Source organism: Oncorhynchus mykiss, chromosome 14 (genome assembly GCF_057628025.1).
Source record: "Oncorhynchus mykiss isolate SJ-2025 chromosome 14, ASM5762802v1, whole genome shotgun sequence".
Lineage (NCBI taxonomy): Eukaryota > Metazoa > Chordata > Actinopteri > Salmoniformes > Salmonidae > Oncorhynchus > Oncorhynchus mykiss.
In genome coordinates this window covers 32982926-32999908 of record NC_143035.1, presented here as the reverse complement: position 1 = coordinate 32999908, position 16983 = coordinate 32982926, and the positions used below count along the sequence as shown (strand labels likewise).

Genomic DNA, 16983 nt, shown 5'->3' with positions numbered 1-16983 from the left:
TCACTAGACACCAAACGGAAGCGACTGAAACAGGGAAGGACTAACCTGAAGGTGTCCAATAAACACTAGTTTTCATTGCAAAGCATTTTGTTACGGTTTGGTACGGTGTGCCCTAATGAATACACGTCATTAGTAACCTACTGTAACCGGTTTCATATCACCCACTATGACGTGAATGAGGAAGTGTGTCTCTGTGGTTTCCTACCTGTCCTCTGGCTCTGCTGTCTCTGTCCATACTGGGTCAGGGACTCTGGAGCTATGGGGGATGGGAGATACACTTTGTGTTATTGGACTACAGCTATCTGGGGTTCAAACTGTACAACTGACTAATGGAGGTTTTCTAAAGACAATGGGTTGGACCAACTTTAATAGTCTCACCCAGAGCCCTACCCATAATGTAAATAAAATGGTCTGTTCTCAACACTACACACACTGTGGTGCCACATACCTGATCATTGTTTGGTCAATACGTCCAAATGTTTCTATCTATACTTTTTCAAATGAATAGATACAGTAATGAATCAATACTGTACCTGGATGAACCTGTGTCGAAGGAGATGAGTGTGTCAGACAGGGCTGTCAGAGTGTCCACTGGGGCAGGATCTGTCTTCACTGGTTTGTATGGGACAGGGGACACTGGGGAGACCACTTTCAACAGGACACTACTCTCTGGGGACAGCTCAGTGGCCACTTTGGTACGCCCTGGCTTCATGCCCTCATAAAGGTCAATCACTGCTGGGGTGTCAACTATGACAGGGGTTGAAAGGAGGATGTCTTTCACAGATACAGGAGAGACACCTTTCACACATACAGGAGGGACACCTTTCACAGATACAGGAGAGACGTCTTTCACACATACAGGAGAGACGTCTTTCACACATACAGGAGAGACATCTTTCACACATACAGGAGAGACATCTTTCACACATACAGGAGAGACGTCTTTCACAGATACAGGAGAGACGTCTTTCACAGAAACAGGAGAGACGTCTTTCACAGATACAGGAGAGACATCTTTCACAGACACAGGAGGGACGTCTTTCACAGATACAGGAGAGACATCTTTCACAGATACAGGAGGGACGCCTTTCACAGATAGTGCAGCTGGTTCTTTGGGGACAGAGGGAGTCTCAGTGAAGACAGAGTCGTCATTGTCTGTGATCACCACCCTTTAGACACACAAGAAAAACAACATGTCAGAAAAACGAAACATCTCCCGTCAAGCCTTTCCTTTCAGACAACATCGTCATTTTCCATACGGGACAAAACAAGTCAGGACGGTTCTTTGACAGGCATCAATTACCTTTTAGCCACAAAAGATGTAACATCTGTGGTCAGGGAGGTTTCTGGTGGTTTGTCAGTACAACTGTCAGGTGAACAGGAGAACAGGTGATAAGACACAAACAGAGGAATAGAGAGATGGAGAGAGAGATGGAGAGAATGAAAGAGATGGAGAGTGAAAGAGGGAAAGAAAGAAAGAAAGAAAGAAAGAAAGAGTGAAAGTGAGAAAGAAAGAGAGAGAGAAAGAAAGAAAGAGAGAAAGAAAGAAAGATATATTTCCTGAGGTAAAATAAGAGTTTCGCAGGCTGCATCTGAAATGGCACCCTATTCCCTATGTAGGGCCCTATACAGTATAGGGCCCTGGTCAAAAGTAGACTTCTATAAAGGGAATAGGGTGCATTTTGGGATGCACTTTTTGTGTTTCTCACCGTTTCTCCTTCTCTTCTGGAGAAAACTGGTCCTCAGTTTGAACTGGGAGGTTTGAGGTGGGACACACTGTGTGAGGAGCTCTGGAGGGAAGGACACACACACATACAGTACTTATCAAACACAGTCACTACAGTTATCTCTGATAATCCTTTACCACACACAGCGTCACACACTCAAACACATTCACCGAGTTTACTCATATGAATTGTATAAGGTTTACATTCTCTTGTAGCTCTCTGAAGGCCTCTTGGTGAAGCTGGATGTTGACCCACTGCAAATAGAAGGACACCATGTAATCAAGCCATCTAACAGGGCATTGTCTGTCTAAATGATAGACTGAGTACACAGAATAGACTCTACTCTATTTAATAGAGTCCCTGCTATCAGTAGAGCTGTGACATTACCGCTGTCAGTAGAGCTGTGACATTACTGCTGTCAGTAGAACTGTGACATTACTGCTGTCAGTAGAACTGTGACATTACTACTGCCAGTAGAACTGTGACATTACTACTGCCAGTAGAGCTGTGACATTACTGCTGCCAGTAGAGCTGTGACATTACTGCTGTCAGTAGAGCTGTGACATTACTGCTGCCAGTAGAGCTGTGACATTACTGCTGTCAGTAGACTGTGACATTACTGCTGTCAGTAGAGCTCTGACATTACTGCTGTCAGTAGACTGTGACATTACTGCTGCCAGTATAACTGTGACATTACTGCTGCCAGTAGAACTGTGACATTACTGCTGTCAGTAGAACTGTGACATTACTGCTGCCAGTAGAGCTCTGACATTACTGCTGTCAGTAGAGCTGTGACATTACTGCTGCCAGTAGAGCTCTGACATTACTGCTGTCAGTAGACTGTGACATTACTGCTGCCAGTAGACTGTGACATTACTGCTGCCAGTAGAACTGTGACATTACTGCTGTCAGTAGAACTGTGACATTACTGCTGCCAGTAGAGCTCTGACATTACTGCTGTCAGTAGAGCTGTGACATTACTGCTGCCAGTAGAGCTGTGACATTACTGCTGCCAGTAGAGCTGTGACATTACTGCTGTCAGTAGAGCTGTGACATTACTGCTGCCAGTAGAGCTGTGACATTACTGCTGTCAGTAGACTGTGACATTACTGCTGTCAGTAGAGCTGTGACATTACTGCTGTCAGTAGAGCTGTGACATTACTGCTGTCAGTAGACTGTGACATTACTGCTGTCAGTAGAACTGTGACATTACTGCTGTCAGTAGACTGTGACATTACTACTGTCAGTAGAGCTGTGACATTACTGCTGTCAGTAGACTGTGACATTACTACTGTCAGTAGAGCTGTGACATTACTGCTGTCAGTAGACTGTGACATTACTGCTGCCAGTAGAGCTGTGACATTACTGCTGTCAGTAGAGCTGTGACATTACTGCTGTCAGTAGAGCTGTGACATTACTGCTGTCAGTAGAGCTGTGACATTACTGCTGTCAGTAGAACTGTGACATTACTGCTGTCAGTAGAACTGTGACATTACTACTGCCAGTAGAGCTCTGACATTACTGCTGCCAGTAGAGCTGTGACATTACTGCTGTCAGTAGAGCTCTGACATTACTGCTGTCAGTAGAACTGTGACATTACTGCTGTCAGTAGAGCTGTGACATTACTACTGCCAGTAGAGCTCTGACATTACTGCTGCCAGTAGAGCTCTGACATTACTGCTGCCAGTAGAGCTGTGACATTACTGCTGTCAGTAGAGCTGTGACATTACTGCTGTCAGTAGAGCTGTGACATTACTGCTGTCAGTAGAACTGTGACATTACTGCTGTCAGTAGAGCTGTGACATTACTGCTGTCAGTAGAGCTGTGACAATACTGCTGTCAGTAGAGCTCTGACATTACTGCTGTCAGTAGAGCTGTGACATTACTGCTGCCAGTAGAGCTGTGACATTACTGCTGCCAGTAGAGCTGTGACATTACTGCTGCCAGTAGAGCTGTGACATTACTGCTGCCAGTATAGCTGTGACATTACTGCTGCCAGTAGAGCTGTGACATTACTGCTGTCAGTAGAGCTCTGACATTACTGCTGCCAGTAGAGCTGTGACATTACTGCTGTCAGTAGAGCTCTGACATTACTGCTGCCAGTAGAGCTCTGACATTACTGCTGTCAGTAGAGCTGTAACAGTACTTTATTTACCTGAAGCCATTGGATGTAGATGAGTTGGCAGCAGGCTTGGTGTCTGTCTCGGTAAAAACCCCTCTGAAAAAATATATAGGATTATTCACCTTTTGGATTATTCACAATTAATGAATGTATTACATTGAATAAGCATTTGACCAAGTGATGCAATGGTGGAGGTCTGTTTTACCTGATGAGGTATCCTGGAGATGGTGCTCTTTATTTAGGAACGAGAAGTTTGTGGGCAGTTTATGATGAAGAACATGTTTTGTGGTTTGTGTTTTGAGGTGTCAGTGTGTAGTGTTGAGTTGGGTGTGTAGTGTTGAGTTGGGTGTCAGTATGTAGTGTTGAGGTGGGAGTCAGTGTGTAGTGTTGAGGTGGGTGTCAGTGTGTAGTGTTGAGGTGGGTGTCAGTATGTAGTGTTGAGGTGGGTGTCAGTATGTCGTGTTGAGGTGGGTGTCAGTAAGTAGTGTTGAGGTGGGTGTGTAGTGTTGAGGTGGGTGTCAGTGTGTAGTGTTGAGGTGGGTGTGTAGTGTTGAGGTGGGGGTGTAGTTTTGAGGTGGGTGTCAGTGTGTAGTGTTGAGGTGCGTGTGTAGTGTTGAGGTGGGGGTCAGTATGTAGTGTTGAGGTGGGTGTGTAGTGTTGAGGTGGGTGTGTAGTGTTGAGGTGGGTGTCAGTGTGTAGTGTTGAGATGGGTGTGTAGTGTTGAGGTGGGTGTGTAGTGTTGAGGTGGGTGTGTAGTGTTGAGGTGGGGGTCAGTGTATAGTGTTGAGGTGGGTGTGTAATGTTGAGGTGGGTGTCAGTGTGTAGTGTTGAGGTGGGTGTCAGTATGTAGTGTTGAGGTGGGTGTCAGGGTGTAGTGTTGAGGTGGGTGTGTAATGTTGAGGTGGGTGTCAGTGTGTAGTGTTGAGGTGGGTGCCAGTGTGTAGTGTTGAGGTGGGTTTCAGTATGTAGTGTTGAGGTGGGTGTCTGTATGTAGTGTTGAGGTGGGGGTCAGTGTGTAGTGTTGAGGTGGGTTTCAGTATGTAGTGTTGAGGTGGGTGTGTAATGTTGACGTGGGTGTCAGTGTGTAGTGTTGAGGTGGGGGTCAGTGTGTAGTGTTGAGGTGGGTGTCAGTGTGTATTGAGGTGGGTGTCAGTGTGTAGTGTTGAGGTGGGTTGGTGTGTAATGTTGAGGTGGGTGTCAGTATGTACTGTTGAGGTGGGTGTCAGTGTGTAGTGTTGAGGTGGGTGTCAGTGTATAGTGTTGAAGAGGGGGTCAGTGTGTAGTGTTGAGGTGGGGGTCAGTGTGTAGTGTTGAGGTGGGAGTCTGTATGTAGTGTTGAGGTGGGAGTCTGTATGTAGTGTTGAGGTGGGTGTCCGTATGTAGTGTTGAGGTGGGGGTCAGTGTGTAGTGTTGAGGTGGGTGTCAGTATGTCGTGTTGAGGTGGGTGTCAGTATGTAGTGTTGAGGTGGGTGTGTAGTGTTGAGGTGGGTGTCAGTGTGTAGTGTTGAGGTGGGTGTGTAGTGTTGAGGTGGATGTCAGTGTGTAGTGTTGAATTGGGTGTGTAGTGTTGAGGTGGGGGTGTAGTTTTGAGGTGGGTGTCAGTGTGTAGTGTTGAGGTGGGTGTGTAGTGTTGAGGTGGGTGTGTAGTGTTGAGGTGGGTGTGTAGTGTTGAGGTGGGGGTCAGTATGTAGTGTTGAGGTGGGTGTGTAGTGTTGAGGTGGGTGTCAGTGTGTAGTGTTGAGATGGGTGTGTAGTGTTGAGGTGGGTGTGTAGTGTTGAGGTGGGGGTCAGTGTATAGTGTTGAGGTGGGTGTGTAATGTTGAGGTGGGTGTCAGTGTGTAGTGTTGAGGTGGGTGTCAGTGTGTAGTGTTGAGGTGGGTGCCAGTGTGTAGTGTTGAGGTGGGTGCCAGTGTGTAGTGTTGAGGTGGGTTTCAGTATGTAGTGTTGAGGTGGGTGTCTGTATGTAGTGTTGAGGTGGGTGTCCGTATGTAGTGTTGAGGTGGGTGTCCGTATGTAGTGTTGAGGTGGGGGTCAGTGTGTAGTGTTGAGGTGGGTTTCAGTATGTAGTGTTGAGGTGGGTGTGTAATGTTGACGTGGGTGTCAGTGTGTAGTGTTGAGGTGGGGGTCTGTATGTAGTGTTGAGGTGGGTGTCCGTATGTAGTGTTGAGGTGGGTGTCCGTATGTAGTGTTGAGGTGGGGGTGGGTGTGTAATGTTGACGTGGGTGTCAGTGTGTAGTGTTGAGGTGGGGGTCAGTGTGTAGTGTTGAGGTGGGGGTTAGCATGTACTGCTGAGGTGGGGGTCAGTGTGTAGTGTTGAGCTGGGGTCAGTGTGTAGTGTTGAGGTGGGTGTCAGTGTGTAGTGTTGAGGTGGGTGTCAGTGTGTAGTGTTGAGGTGGGTGTCAGTGTGTAGTGTTGAGGTGGGGGTCAGCATGTACTGTTGAGGTGGGGGTCAGTGTGTAGTGTTGAGGTGGGGGTCAGTGTATAGTGTTGAGGTGGGTGTATAATGTTGAGGTGGGTGTCAGTGTGTAGTGTTGAGGTGGGTGTCAGTGTGTAGTGTTGAGGTGGGTGCCAGTGTGTAGTGTTGAGGTGGGTTTCAGTATGTAGTGTTGAGGTGGGTTTCAGTATGTAGTGTTGAGATGGGTTTCAGTATGTAGTGTTGAGGTGGGTGTCTGTATGTAGTGTTGAGGTGGGTGTCCGTATGTAGTGTTGAGGTAGGGGTCAGTGTGTAGTGTTGAGGTGGGTTTCAGTATGTAGTGTTGAGGTGGGTGTGTAATGTTGACGTGGGTGTCAGTGTGTAGTGTTGAGGTGGGGGTCTGTATGTAGTGTTGAGGTGGGTGTCCGTATGTAGTGTTGAGGCGGGTGTCCGTATGTAGTGTTGAGGTGGGGGTCAGTGTGTAGTGTTGAGGTGGGTTTCAGTATGTAGTGTTGAGGTGGGTGTGTAATGTTGACGTGGGTGTCAGTGTGTAGTGTTGCGGTGGGGGTCAGTGTGTAGTGTTGAGATGGGGGTCAGCATGTACTGTTGAGGTGGGGGTCAGTGTGTAGTGTTGAGCTGGGGGTCAGTGTGAAGTGTTGAGGTGGGTGTCAGTGTGTAGTGTTGAGGTGGGTGTCAGTGTGTAGTGTTGAGGTGGGTGTCAGTGTGTAGTGTTGAGGTGGGTTGGTGTGTAATGTTGAGGTGGGTGTCAGTATGTACTGTTGAGGTGGGAGTCAGTGTGTAATGTTGAGGTGGGCGTGTAATGTTGAGGTGGGTGTCAGTGTGTAGTGTTGAGGTGGGTGTCAGTGTGTAGTGTTGAGGTGGGTGTGTAGTGTTGAGGTGGGTGTCAGTGTATAGTGTTGAGGTGGGGGTCAGTGTGTAGTGTTGAGGTGGGGGTCAGTGTGTAGTGTTGAGGTGGGAGTCAGTGTGTAGTGTTGAGGTGGGGGTCAGTGTGTAATGTTGAGGTGGGTGTGTAATGTTGAGGTGGGTGTCAGTGTGTAGTGTTGAGGTGGGGGTCAGTGTGTAGTGTTGAGTTTGGTGTCAGTGTGTAATGTTGAGATGGGAGTCAGTGTGTAGTGTTGAGATGGGAGTCAGTGTGTAGTGTTGAGGTGGGGGTCAGTGTGTAATGTTGAGGTGGGGGTCAGTGTGCAGTGTTGAGATGGGAGTGAGTGTGTGGTGTTGAGGTGGGTGTCAGTGTGTAGTGTTGAGGTGGGAGTCAGTGTGTAGTGTTGAGGTGGGTGTCAGTGTGTATTGTTGAGGTGGGTGTGTATTGTTGAGGTGGGTGTGTAGTGTTGAGGTGGGTGTCAGTGTGTAGTGTTGAGGTGGGTGTCAGTATGTAGTGTTGAGGTGGGAGTCAGTGTGTAGTGTTGAGGTGGGTGGCAGTGTGTATTGTTGAGGTGGGTGTGTAGTGTTGAGGTGGGTGTCAGTGTGTAGTGTTGAGGTGGGTGTGTAATGTTGACGTGGGTGTCAGTGTGTAGTGTTGAGGTGGGGGTCTGTATGTAGTGTTGAGGTGGGTGTCCGTATGTAGTGTTGAGGTGGGTGTCCGTATGTAGTGTTGAGGTGGGGGTGGGTGTGTAATGTTGACGTGGGTGTCAGTGTGTAGTGTTGAGGTGGGGGTCAGTGTGTAGTGTTGAGGTGGGGGTTAGCATGTACTGCTGAGGTGGGGGTCAGTGTGTAGTGTTGAGCTGGGGTCAGTGTGTAGTGTTGAGGTGGGTGTCAGTGTGTAGTGTTGAGGTGGGTGTCAGTGTGTAGTGTTGAGGTGGGTGTCAGTGTGTAGTGTTGAGGTGGGGGTCAGCATGTACTGTTGAGGTGGGGGTCAGTGTGTAGTGTTGAGGTGGGGGTCAGTGTATAGTGTTGAGGTGGGTGTATAATGTTGAGGTGGGTGTCAGTGTGTAGTGTTGAGGTGGGTGTCAGTGTGTAGTGTTGAGGTGGGTGCCAGTGTGTAGTGTTGAGGTGGGTTTCAGTATGTAGTGTTGAGGTGGGTTTCAGTATGTAGTGTTGAGATGGGTTTCAGTATGTAGTGTTGAGGTGGGTGTCTGTATGTAGTGTTGAGGTGGGTGTCCGTATGTAGTGTTGAGGTAGGGGTCAGTGTGTAGTGTTGAGGTGGGTTTCAGTATGTAGTGTTGAGGTGGGTGTGTAATGTTGACGTGGGTGTCAGTGTGTAGTGTTGAGGTGGGGGTCTGTATGTAGTGTTGAGGTGGGTGTCCGTATGTAGTGTTGAGGCGGGTGTCCGTATGTAGTGTTGAGGTGGGGGTCAGTGTGTAGTGTTGAGGTGGGTTTCAGTATGTAGTGTTGAGGTGGGTGTGTAATGTTGACGTGGGTGTCAGTGTGTAGTGTTGCGGTGGGGGTCAGTGTGTAGTGTTGAGGTGGGGGTCAGCATGTACTGTTGAGGTGGGGGTCAGTGTGTAGTGTTGAGCTGGGGGTCAGTGTGAAGTGTTGAGGTGGGTGTCAGTGTGTAGTGTTGAGGTGGGTGTCAGTGTGTAGTGTTGAGGTGGGTGTCAGTGTGTAGTGTTGAGGTGGGTTGGTGTGTAATGTTGAGGTGGGTGTCAGTATGTACTGTTGAGGTGGGAGTCAGTGTGTAATGTTGAGGTGGGCGTGTAATGTTGAGGTGGGTGTCAGTGTGTAGTGTTGAGGTGGGTGTCAGTGTGTAGTGTTGAGGTGGGTGTGTAGTGTTGAGGTGGGTGTCAGTGTATAGTGTTGAGGTGGGGGTCAGTGTGTAGTGTTGAGGTGGGGGTCAGTGTGTAGTGTTGAGGTGGGAGTCAGTGTGTAGTGTTGAGGTGGGGGTCAGTGTGTAATGTTGAGGTGGGTGTGTAATGTTGAGGTGGGTGTCAGTGTGTAGTGTTGAGGTGGGGGTCAGTGTGTAGTGTTGAGTTTGGTGTCAGTGTGTAATGTTGAGATGGGAGTCAGTGTGTAGTGTTGAGATGGGAGTCAGTGTGTAGTGTTGAGGTGGGGGTCAGTGTGTAATGTTGAGGTGGGGGTCAGTGTGCAGTGTTGAGATGGGAGTGAGTGTGTGGTGTTGAGGTGGGTGTCAGTGTGTAGTGTTGAGGTGGGAGTCAGTGTGTAGTGTTGAGGTGGGTGTCAGTGTGTATTGTTGAGGTGGGTGTGTATTGTTGAGGTGGGTGTGTAGTGTTGAGGTGGGTGTCAGTGTGTAGTGTTGAGGTGGGTGTCAGTATGTAGTGTTGAGGTGGGAGTCAGTGTGTAGTGTTGAGGTGGGTGGCAGTGTGTATTGTTGAGGTGGGTGTGTAGTGTTGAGGTGGGTGTCAGTGTGTAGTGTTGAGGTGGGTGTGTAGTGTTGAGGTGGGTGTGTAGTGTTTACCTATCTTCTGCAGGTCTGGTGGGGGAGGGAGGGGTCTTGGATGTGGGAGAGGCTATTGGGCTGTCTATAGGGGCTCCATTCAGTCGATTCACTCTAACTTCTGCCATCCTGTTCAGAGAGGGAGAGAGAGAGGGGGAGAGGGAGAGAGAGAGGGAGGAGGGAGGAGATAGGCTGAGCAAGAGGGAGATGGAGAGAGAGAGGGAGAGGGGTGTAGGAGAGAGGGAGATGGAGAGAGAGCGAAAGAGAGAGAGGGTAGGAGAGAGAGAGGGTAGGAGAGAGAGAGAGAGCGAGAGAGGGGGTGAGAGAGAGAGCGAGAGAGGGGGTAGGAGAGAGAGAGAGGGAGAGCGAGAGGTGGTAGGAGAGAGAGAGAGAGAGAGAGAGAGAGCGAGAGAGAGAGAGAGGGGGGGTAGGAGAGAGAGAGAGCGAGAGAGGGGGTAGGAGAGAGAGAGGGGGTAGGAGAGAGAGAGAGCGAGAGAGGGGGTAGGAGAGAGAGAGAGAGCGAGAGAGGGGGTAGGAGAGAGAGAGAGCAAGAGAGAGGGGGTAGGAGAGAGAGAGCGAGAGAGGGGGTAGGAGAGAGAGAGCGAGAGAGAGAGGGGGTAGGAGAGAGAGAGAGCAAGAGAGAGGGGATAGGAGAGAGAGAGAGAGAGAGAGAGTGAGAGAGAGAGAGAGAGAGAGAGAGAGAGAGAGAGAGGGTAGGAGAGAGAGAGAGGGCGTGAGAATGGGGAGAGACATTGAATAGGGTCCATATGAATGGAGCCTCATCCCCAGTGTTAACTGATACCACGTAGAGAGATCTGGCTGGTAAACCAGACTAATGTGACTAACTTCATTCTAATGACTTTGTTTCTCTGTCTCTCTGTCTGTCTGTCTGCGTTACCATGGTTTCTTCTCCTCTGTTTCAGACTGAGGTTCACTGAGTCTCTGCATCCAGCTGGCATCTCCCTTCAGCTTGGTCCGAACCTTAGAGGTCTTCAACACTGATGCTCTGTCCCCCTCTGAAACACACACAGTACACACGTTAGACAGAAACACACACACACACACACACGACAGAAACAGAAACACACACACACACACACACATACATTAGACAGAAACACACACACACGTGCACATAATAATGAAACAATCCCACACACACATGCACGCACCATCTGATTAAGAGAAAACAGCATTATGATACATACTTCACACTGATCACACCGCAGGAATGGATGGAACTATAGTGCAATAAACATGGTATCCATCACCTCATCCCCTTGGTATGGACCTACTAACACATCTTACAATGGTAGGAAATACACTATCACATGCTCATCCTACTGAAATCCGCTCAGTCAGTCAGTAAACCTGTCAACTCACCTTTTGACATAGTCGGGTCGTTTGTAATCTGGTTCCTATGATTCCTCCGCTGGCTCCCAATCTGGTTCCTATGATTCCTCCGCTGGCTCCCAATCTGGTTCCTATGATTCCTCTGCTGGCTCCCAATCTGGTTCCTATGATTCCTCCGCTGGCTCCCAATCTGGTTCCTATGATTCCTCTGCTGGCTCCCAATCTGGTTCCTATGATTCCTCCACTGGCTCCCAATCTGGTTCCTATGATTCCTCTGCTGGCTCCCAATCTGGTTCCTATGATTCCTCCGCTGGCTCCCAATCTGGTTCCTATGATTCCTCCGCTGGCTCCCAATCTGGTTCCTATGATTCCTCCGCTGGCTCCCAATCTGGTTCCTATGATTCCTCCGCTGGCTCCCAATCTGGTTCCTATGATTCCTCTGCTGGCTCCCAATCTGGTTCCTATGATTCCTCCGCTGGCTCCCAATCTGGTTCCTATGATTCCTCTGCTGGCTCCCAATCTGGTTCCTATGATTCCTCCGCTGGCTCCCAATCTGGTTCCTATGATTCCTCCACTGTCTCCCTGAGTACCACAGACAGCAGTACAGACATAGGTTAGTTTATGTGTCGGGGGGCTAGGGTCAGTCTGTTATATCTGGAGTATTTCTTCTGTCTTATCCGGTGTCCTGTGTGAATTTAAGTATGCTCTCTCTAATTCTCTCGTTCTCTCTCTCGGAGGACCTGAGCCATAGGATCATGTCTCAGGACTACCTGGCATGATGACTCCTTGCTGTCCCCAGTCCACCTGGCCGTGCTGCTGCTCCAGTTTCAACTGTTCTGCCTGCGGCTATGGAACCCTGACCTGTTCACCGGACGTGCTATCTGTCCCACACCTGCTGTTTTCAACTCTCTAGAGACAGCCGGAGCGGTAGAGATACTCTGAATGATCAGCTATGAGAAGCCAACTGACATGTACTCCTGAGGTGCTGACCTGTTGCCCCCTCAACAACTACTGTGATTATTATTATTATAAATGACCATGCTGGTCATTTATGAACATTTGAACATCTTGACCATGTTCTGTTATAATCTCCACCCGGCACAGCCAGAAGAGGACTGGCCACCCCTCATAGCCTGGTTCCTCTCTAGGTTTCTTCCTAGGTTCTGGCCTTTCTAGGGAGTTTTTCCTAGCCACTGTGCTTCTACACCTGCATTGCTTGCTGTTTGATGTTTTAGGCTGGGTTTCTGTACAGCACTTTGAGATATCAGCTGATGTAAGAAGGGCTATATAAATACATTTGATTTGATTAAGAGAGGTTGGGTCCAGAAACAAGCCCTAGTCTCTGTCCCACTTGGTCCTTGTGTATATTTGATAAGATTGGACCTCTTGGTGTACAGTATTGGTATCGGTGTTGGGACTGACACACTCAGGGTTGCAGGCCATTCGGGCTTACCCCTCTAGTTTGTTCTACAACTGTTCAGTCTCAGTCAAAAGCAGGGTTGGCAGTTTCCCTCTCCTCATGTAAGGAACAGGAACATGTGATAGACATTCCACAGCCATCCTTTAATTATGCAGGTGAGCCTGTCCTACCACTTACTGCCGAACGACCAAACATACCCTCTGTCAGCCAAAGATAGATGGACACACACACACACATACACACGCATGCACACACAAACTGGAGCAAACATACCCTCTGTCAGCCAAAGATAGATGCACACACACACATACACACACATGCACACGCATGCACACACAAACTGGAGCAAACATAATTCCTCAACGTATGGTTTTAGAAGTAGGGTCTGAGATGTTAATTAAAACCTGGTCTGCTTGCTTTTTCTCACAAATATTCAATGAAGTGGCTTGATAGAAATGAACTACAAATATATTACACAATTCACAGGTGTCTTTCTCTTATCCCTAATCAAACACAAACGGCTCACTCACATTTCTCCTCAGGAAACTGAAAGCAAGTGGAAATTGTAATAAAACACTGTTATGATTTTTCCTAATCAAACGACAGGCAAAGTTGACCTCATGCCAAATAAAAGGGAGTGCTGTCAATTTCACTATGCAAATGATGCCCCAGTGGTAAATTCACAGCCTGAGGCAGTGGAATGTCTCTTTCTGAATACCTTCTGCCAGTGAGGACAGATCAAATAGACTGAAGGCTTAGATACTGTATTGATCATACATGATACACACCAGTCTACACACATGATACATTTTACAAGATACACACCACCAGCACACACACGCACACACACAGACACACGCACACACACAGACACGCACACAGACACAGACACACGCACACACAGACACGCACAGACACGCACACAGACACACGCACACACAGACACGCACAGACACGCACACACAGACACGCACACAGACACACACACACACGCACACACAGACACAGACACACAGACACACGCACACACACACCAGCACACAGACACACACACACAGACACACACACACACACGCACACACACACACGCACACAGACACACGCACACAGACACAGACACACACAGACACACACACACACAGACACACGCACACACACACACACAGACACACACAGACACAGACAGACGCACACGCACAGACACACACACGCACACACAGACACACGCACACACAGACACAGACACACGCACACACACACACAGACACACACACAGACGCACACACGCACACACAGACTCACACACACACAGACAGACACACACACAGACACACGCACACACACACACACAGACACACACACAGACGCACACGCACAGACACACACACGCACACACAGACACACGCACACACAGACACAGACACACGCACACACACACACAGACACACACACAGACGCACACACGCACACACAGACTCACACACACACAGACAGACACACAGACACAGACACACACACACACACACACACACACAGACACGCACACACACAGACACACACAGACACGCACACACAGACACAGACACACACAGACAGACACAGACACACGCACACACACACACAGACACAGACACACACAGAGACACAGACACAGACACAGACACACACGTTAAATGATAAGGTACGGTAAGGGAGCAGAAGGATGGAAAGGCTCATATGACAGGCAATTATGGCAAACAAGGCACAGAGAATAATGGTTCTGGGGGGACAAACAGACTGCCTGACAACCATCGTAGGTGTCTGTCAGGGTCTGAGGATTTAGCATAACATTAAACCGTTAGCAAAGGATATGATTGATTATATTCCTGATCTATACTGATTGAAAAAGAGAGGGTCAAGAAAGAGAGAATCCACATTCTAAAAGCCCTGACAAACATGGCACAAAATAACCTAATAAGCAACAGGAGTAAAAAGTACCTACTTTCACTGGATACTGTATCCACAGACGGTCTCCCAAACTGTAGAGAATCCCACACAGGTAGAGTGAGAGCAGGTGAGGGACAGACGGTCTCCCAAACTGTAGAGAATCCCACACAGGTAGAGTGAGAGCAGGTGAGGGACAGACGGTCTCCCAAACTGTAGAGAATCCCACACAGGTAGAGTGAGAGCAGGTGAGGGACAGACGGTCTCCCAAACTGTAGAGAATCCCACACAGGTAGAGTGAGAGCAGGTGAGGGACAGACGGTCTCCCAAACTGTAGAGAATCCCACACAGGTAGAGTGAGAGCAGGTGAGGGACAGACGGTCTCCCAAACTGTAGAGAATCCCACACAGGTAGAGTGAGTGCAGGTGAGGGACAAAAGTATAGGTAAAAGATTGCTAGGTCTGTGTGTGAACGGAGAGAGAGGGAGTGTGACTAGCTGTGTGACAAGCTGACAGGTGTTTGAACAGAAACTGGCGTGGACACAGACTAACTCAGACAGTCCTAGAGGCTACGCCACCACCCAGGGGGTGTGTGTGTTAGGGTGTGTGTGTGTTTGTGTAGGGGTGAGATTGGTAAGAAGTGAGTTTTGTTTACTGCTTATTCTCCTCTCTTTTAACACATACCTGAGAGCCAGATGAGCAGGAACATACTTGGCATAGCCAGTAGGAGTGTAGAGCATGACCCAAACATACACACACACACAGACGACACACACACAGGCTCCTATAAAACTGTTTCTCTCATGCTTACTGGACAGGGAGACATCAGAAAGAGACAGAGACATCAACACATCTGAGAACAGTGACTGTGGATATTCTCTAACAATTGGGTCACACTTTAAAGTCTACGTGTTAAATAAACACCAGGACTGCTATTTGCTTTGTAATGTTACGAGTTCAATAAGCCTCTCTATTTCTCTTCCAAGCTAGAGGCAATTATGATGTAGCCCCATTAAAACATGCCTCATCTTGATAAGGTGTGTTTAAGTTAATAGCAGTCTCTTGTAAGACAGACCTGGGTAACACTGTCAGTCGGCTGACCTATGAATAGTTAAACCATGGGACCATGAGGTGTAGATGTAGGCAGAACAGGGTGTTAGGTCACAGATGTGTGTGTGTGAGACACGCTTTCTCAGAACACCTGCGTCCTCCAACATCTACCATCTGCTCCAAAGCACAGTTGTCAATAGCAACATAATAGATTAACTCTCAAAATGAACATCCACACCAGATAGTGTTTACAGTACACAACCCTGCCCTTATTTAGTCTTCTTCAAATAGATCAGGGTGGAGACATGGGAGGGATGTTAATTTACACATATTTAGTCTTATTCAAATAGATCAGGGTGGAGACATGGGAGGGATGTTAATTTACACATATTTAGTCTTATTCAAATAGATCAGGGTGGAGACATGGGAGGGATGTTAATTTACACATACAGTGCCTTGCGAAAGTATTCGGCCCCCTTGAACTTTGCGACCTTTTGCCACATTTCAGGCTTCAAACATAAAGATATAAAACTGTATTGTTTTGTGAAGAATCAACAACAAGTGGGACACAATCATGAAGTGGAACGACATTTATTGGATATTTCAAACTTTTTTAACAAATCAAAAACTGAAAAATTGGGCGTGCAAAATTATTCAGCCCCTTTACTTTCAGTGCAGCAAACTCTCCAGAAGTTCAGTGAGGATCTCTGAATGATCCAATGTTGACCTAAATGACTAATGATGATAAATACAATCCACCTGTGTGTAATCAAGTCTCCGTATAAATGCACCTGCACTGTGATAGTCTCAGAGGTCCATTAAAAGCGCAGAGAGCATCATGAAGAACAAGGAACACACCAGGCAGGTCCGAGATACTGTTGTAAAGAAGTTTAAAGCCGGATTTGGATACAAAAAGATTTCCCAAGCTTTAAACATCCCAAGGAGCACTGTGCAAGCGATAATATTGAAATGGAAGGAGTATCAGACCACTGCAAATCTACCAAGACCTGGCCGTCCCTCTAAACTTTCAGCTCATACAAGGAGAAGACTGATCAGAGATGCAGCCAAGAGGCCCATGATCACTCTGGATGAACTGCAGAGATCTACAGCTGAGGTGGGAGACTCTGTCCATAGGACAACAATCAGTCGTATATTGCACAAATCTGGCCTTTATGGAAGAGTGGCAAGAAGAAAGCCATTTCTTAAAGATATCCATAAAAAGTGTCGTTTAAAGTTTGCCACAAGCCACCTGGGAGACACACCAAACATGTGGAAGAAGGTGCTCTGGTCAGATGAAACCAAAATTGAACTTTTTGGCAACAATGCAAAACGTTATGTTTGGCGTAAAAGCAACACCCTGAACACACCATCCCCACTGTCAAACATGGTGGTGGCAGCATCATGGTTTGGGCCTGCTTTTCTTCAGCAGGGACAGGGAAGATGGTTAAAATTGATGGGAAGATGGATGGAGCCAAATACAGGACCATTCTGGAAGAAAACCTGATGGAGTCTGCAAAAGACCTGAGACTGGGACGGAGATTTGTCTTCCAACAAGACAATGATCCAAAACATAAAGCAAAATCTACAATGGAATGGTTCAAAAATAAACATATCCAGGTGTTAG

General features: G+C 47.9%; 1 protein-coding gene across 1 annotated transcript in view; it reads right to left on the bottom strand.

Moving 5' to 3' along the window:
- The window catches only part of LOC110487783 (uncharacterized), a 34078-nt gene extending 19313 nt beyond the window's left edge, over window positions 1-14765 (bottom strand). Inside the window, exons 1-10 of the mRNA XM_090198806.1 lie at window positions 14369-14765; window positions 10998-11549; window positions 10513-10630; window positions 9636-9743; window positions 3883-3945; window positions 1931-1981; window positions 1710-1790; window positions 1304-1366; window positions 534-1169; window positions 206-256 (exon numbers count right to left, since the gene is read on the bottom strand). Of these exons, the coding sequence (XP_090054932.1) occupies window positions 206-256; window positions 534-1169; window positions 1304-1366; window positions 1710-1790; window positions 1931-1981; window positions 3883-3945; window positions 9636-9743; window positions 10513-10630; window positions 10998-11007 (1181 nt within the window). The 5' untranslated portion in view covers window positions 11008-11549; window positions 14369-14765. The remainder of the gene's footprint in view (window positions 1-205; window positions 257-533; window positions 1170-1303; window positions 1367-1709; window positions 1791-1930; window positions 1982-3882; window positions 3946-9635; window positions 9744-10512; window positions 10631-10997; window positions 11550-14368) is intronic.
- Between the last annotated feature and the right edge of the window lie 2218 nt (window positions 14766-16983).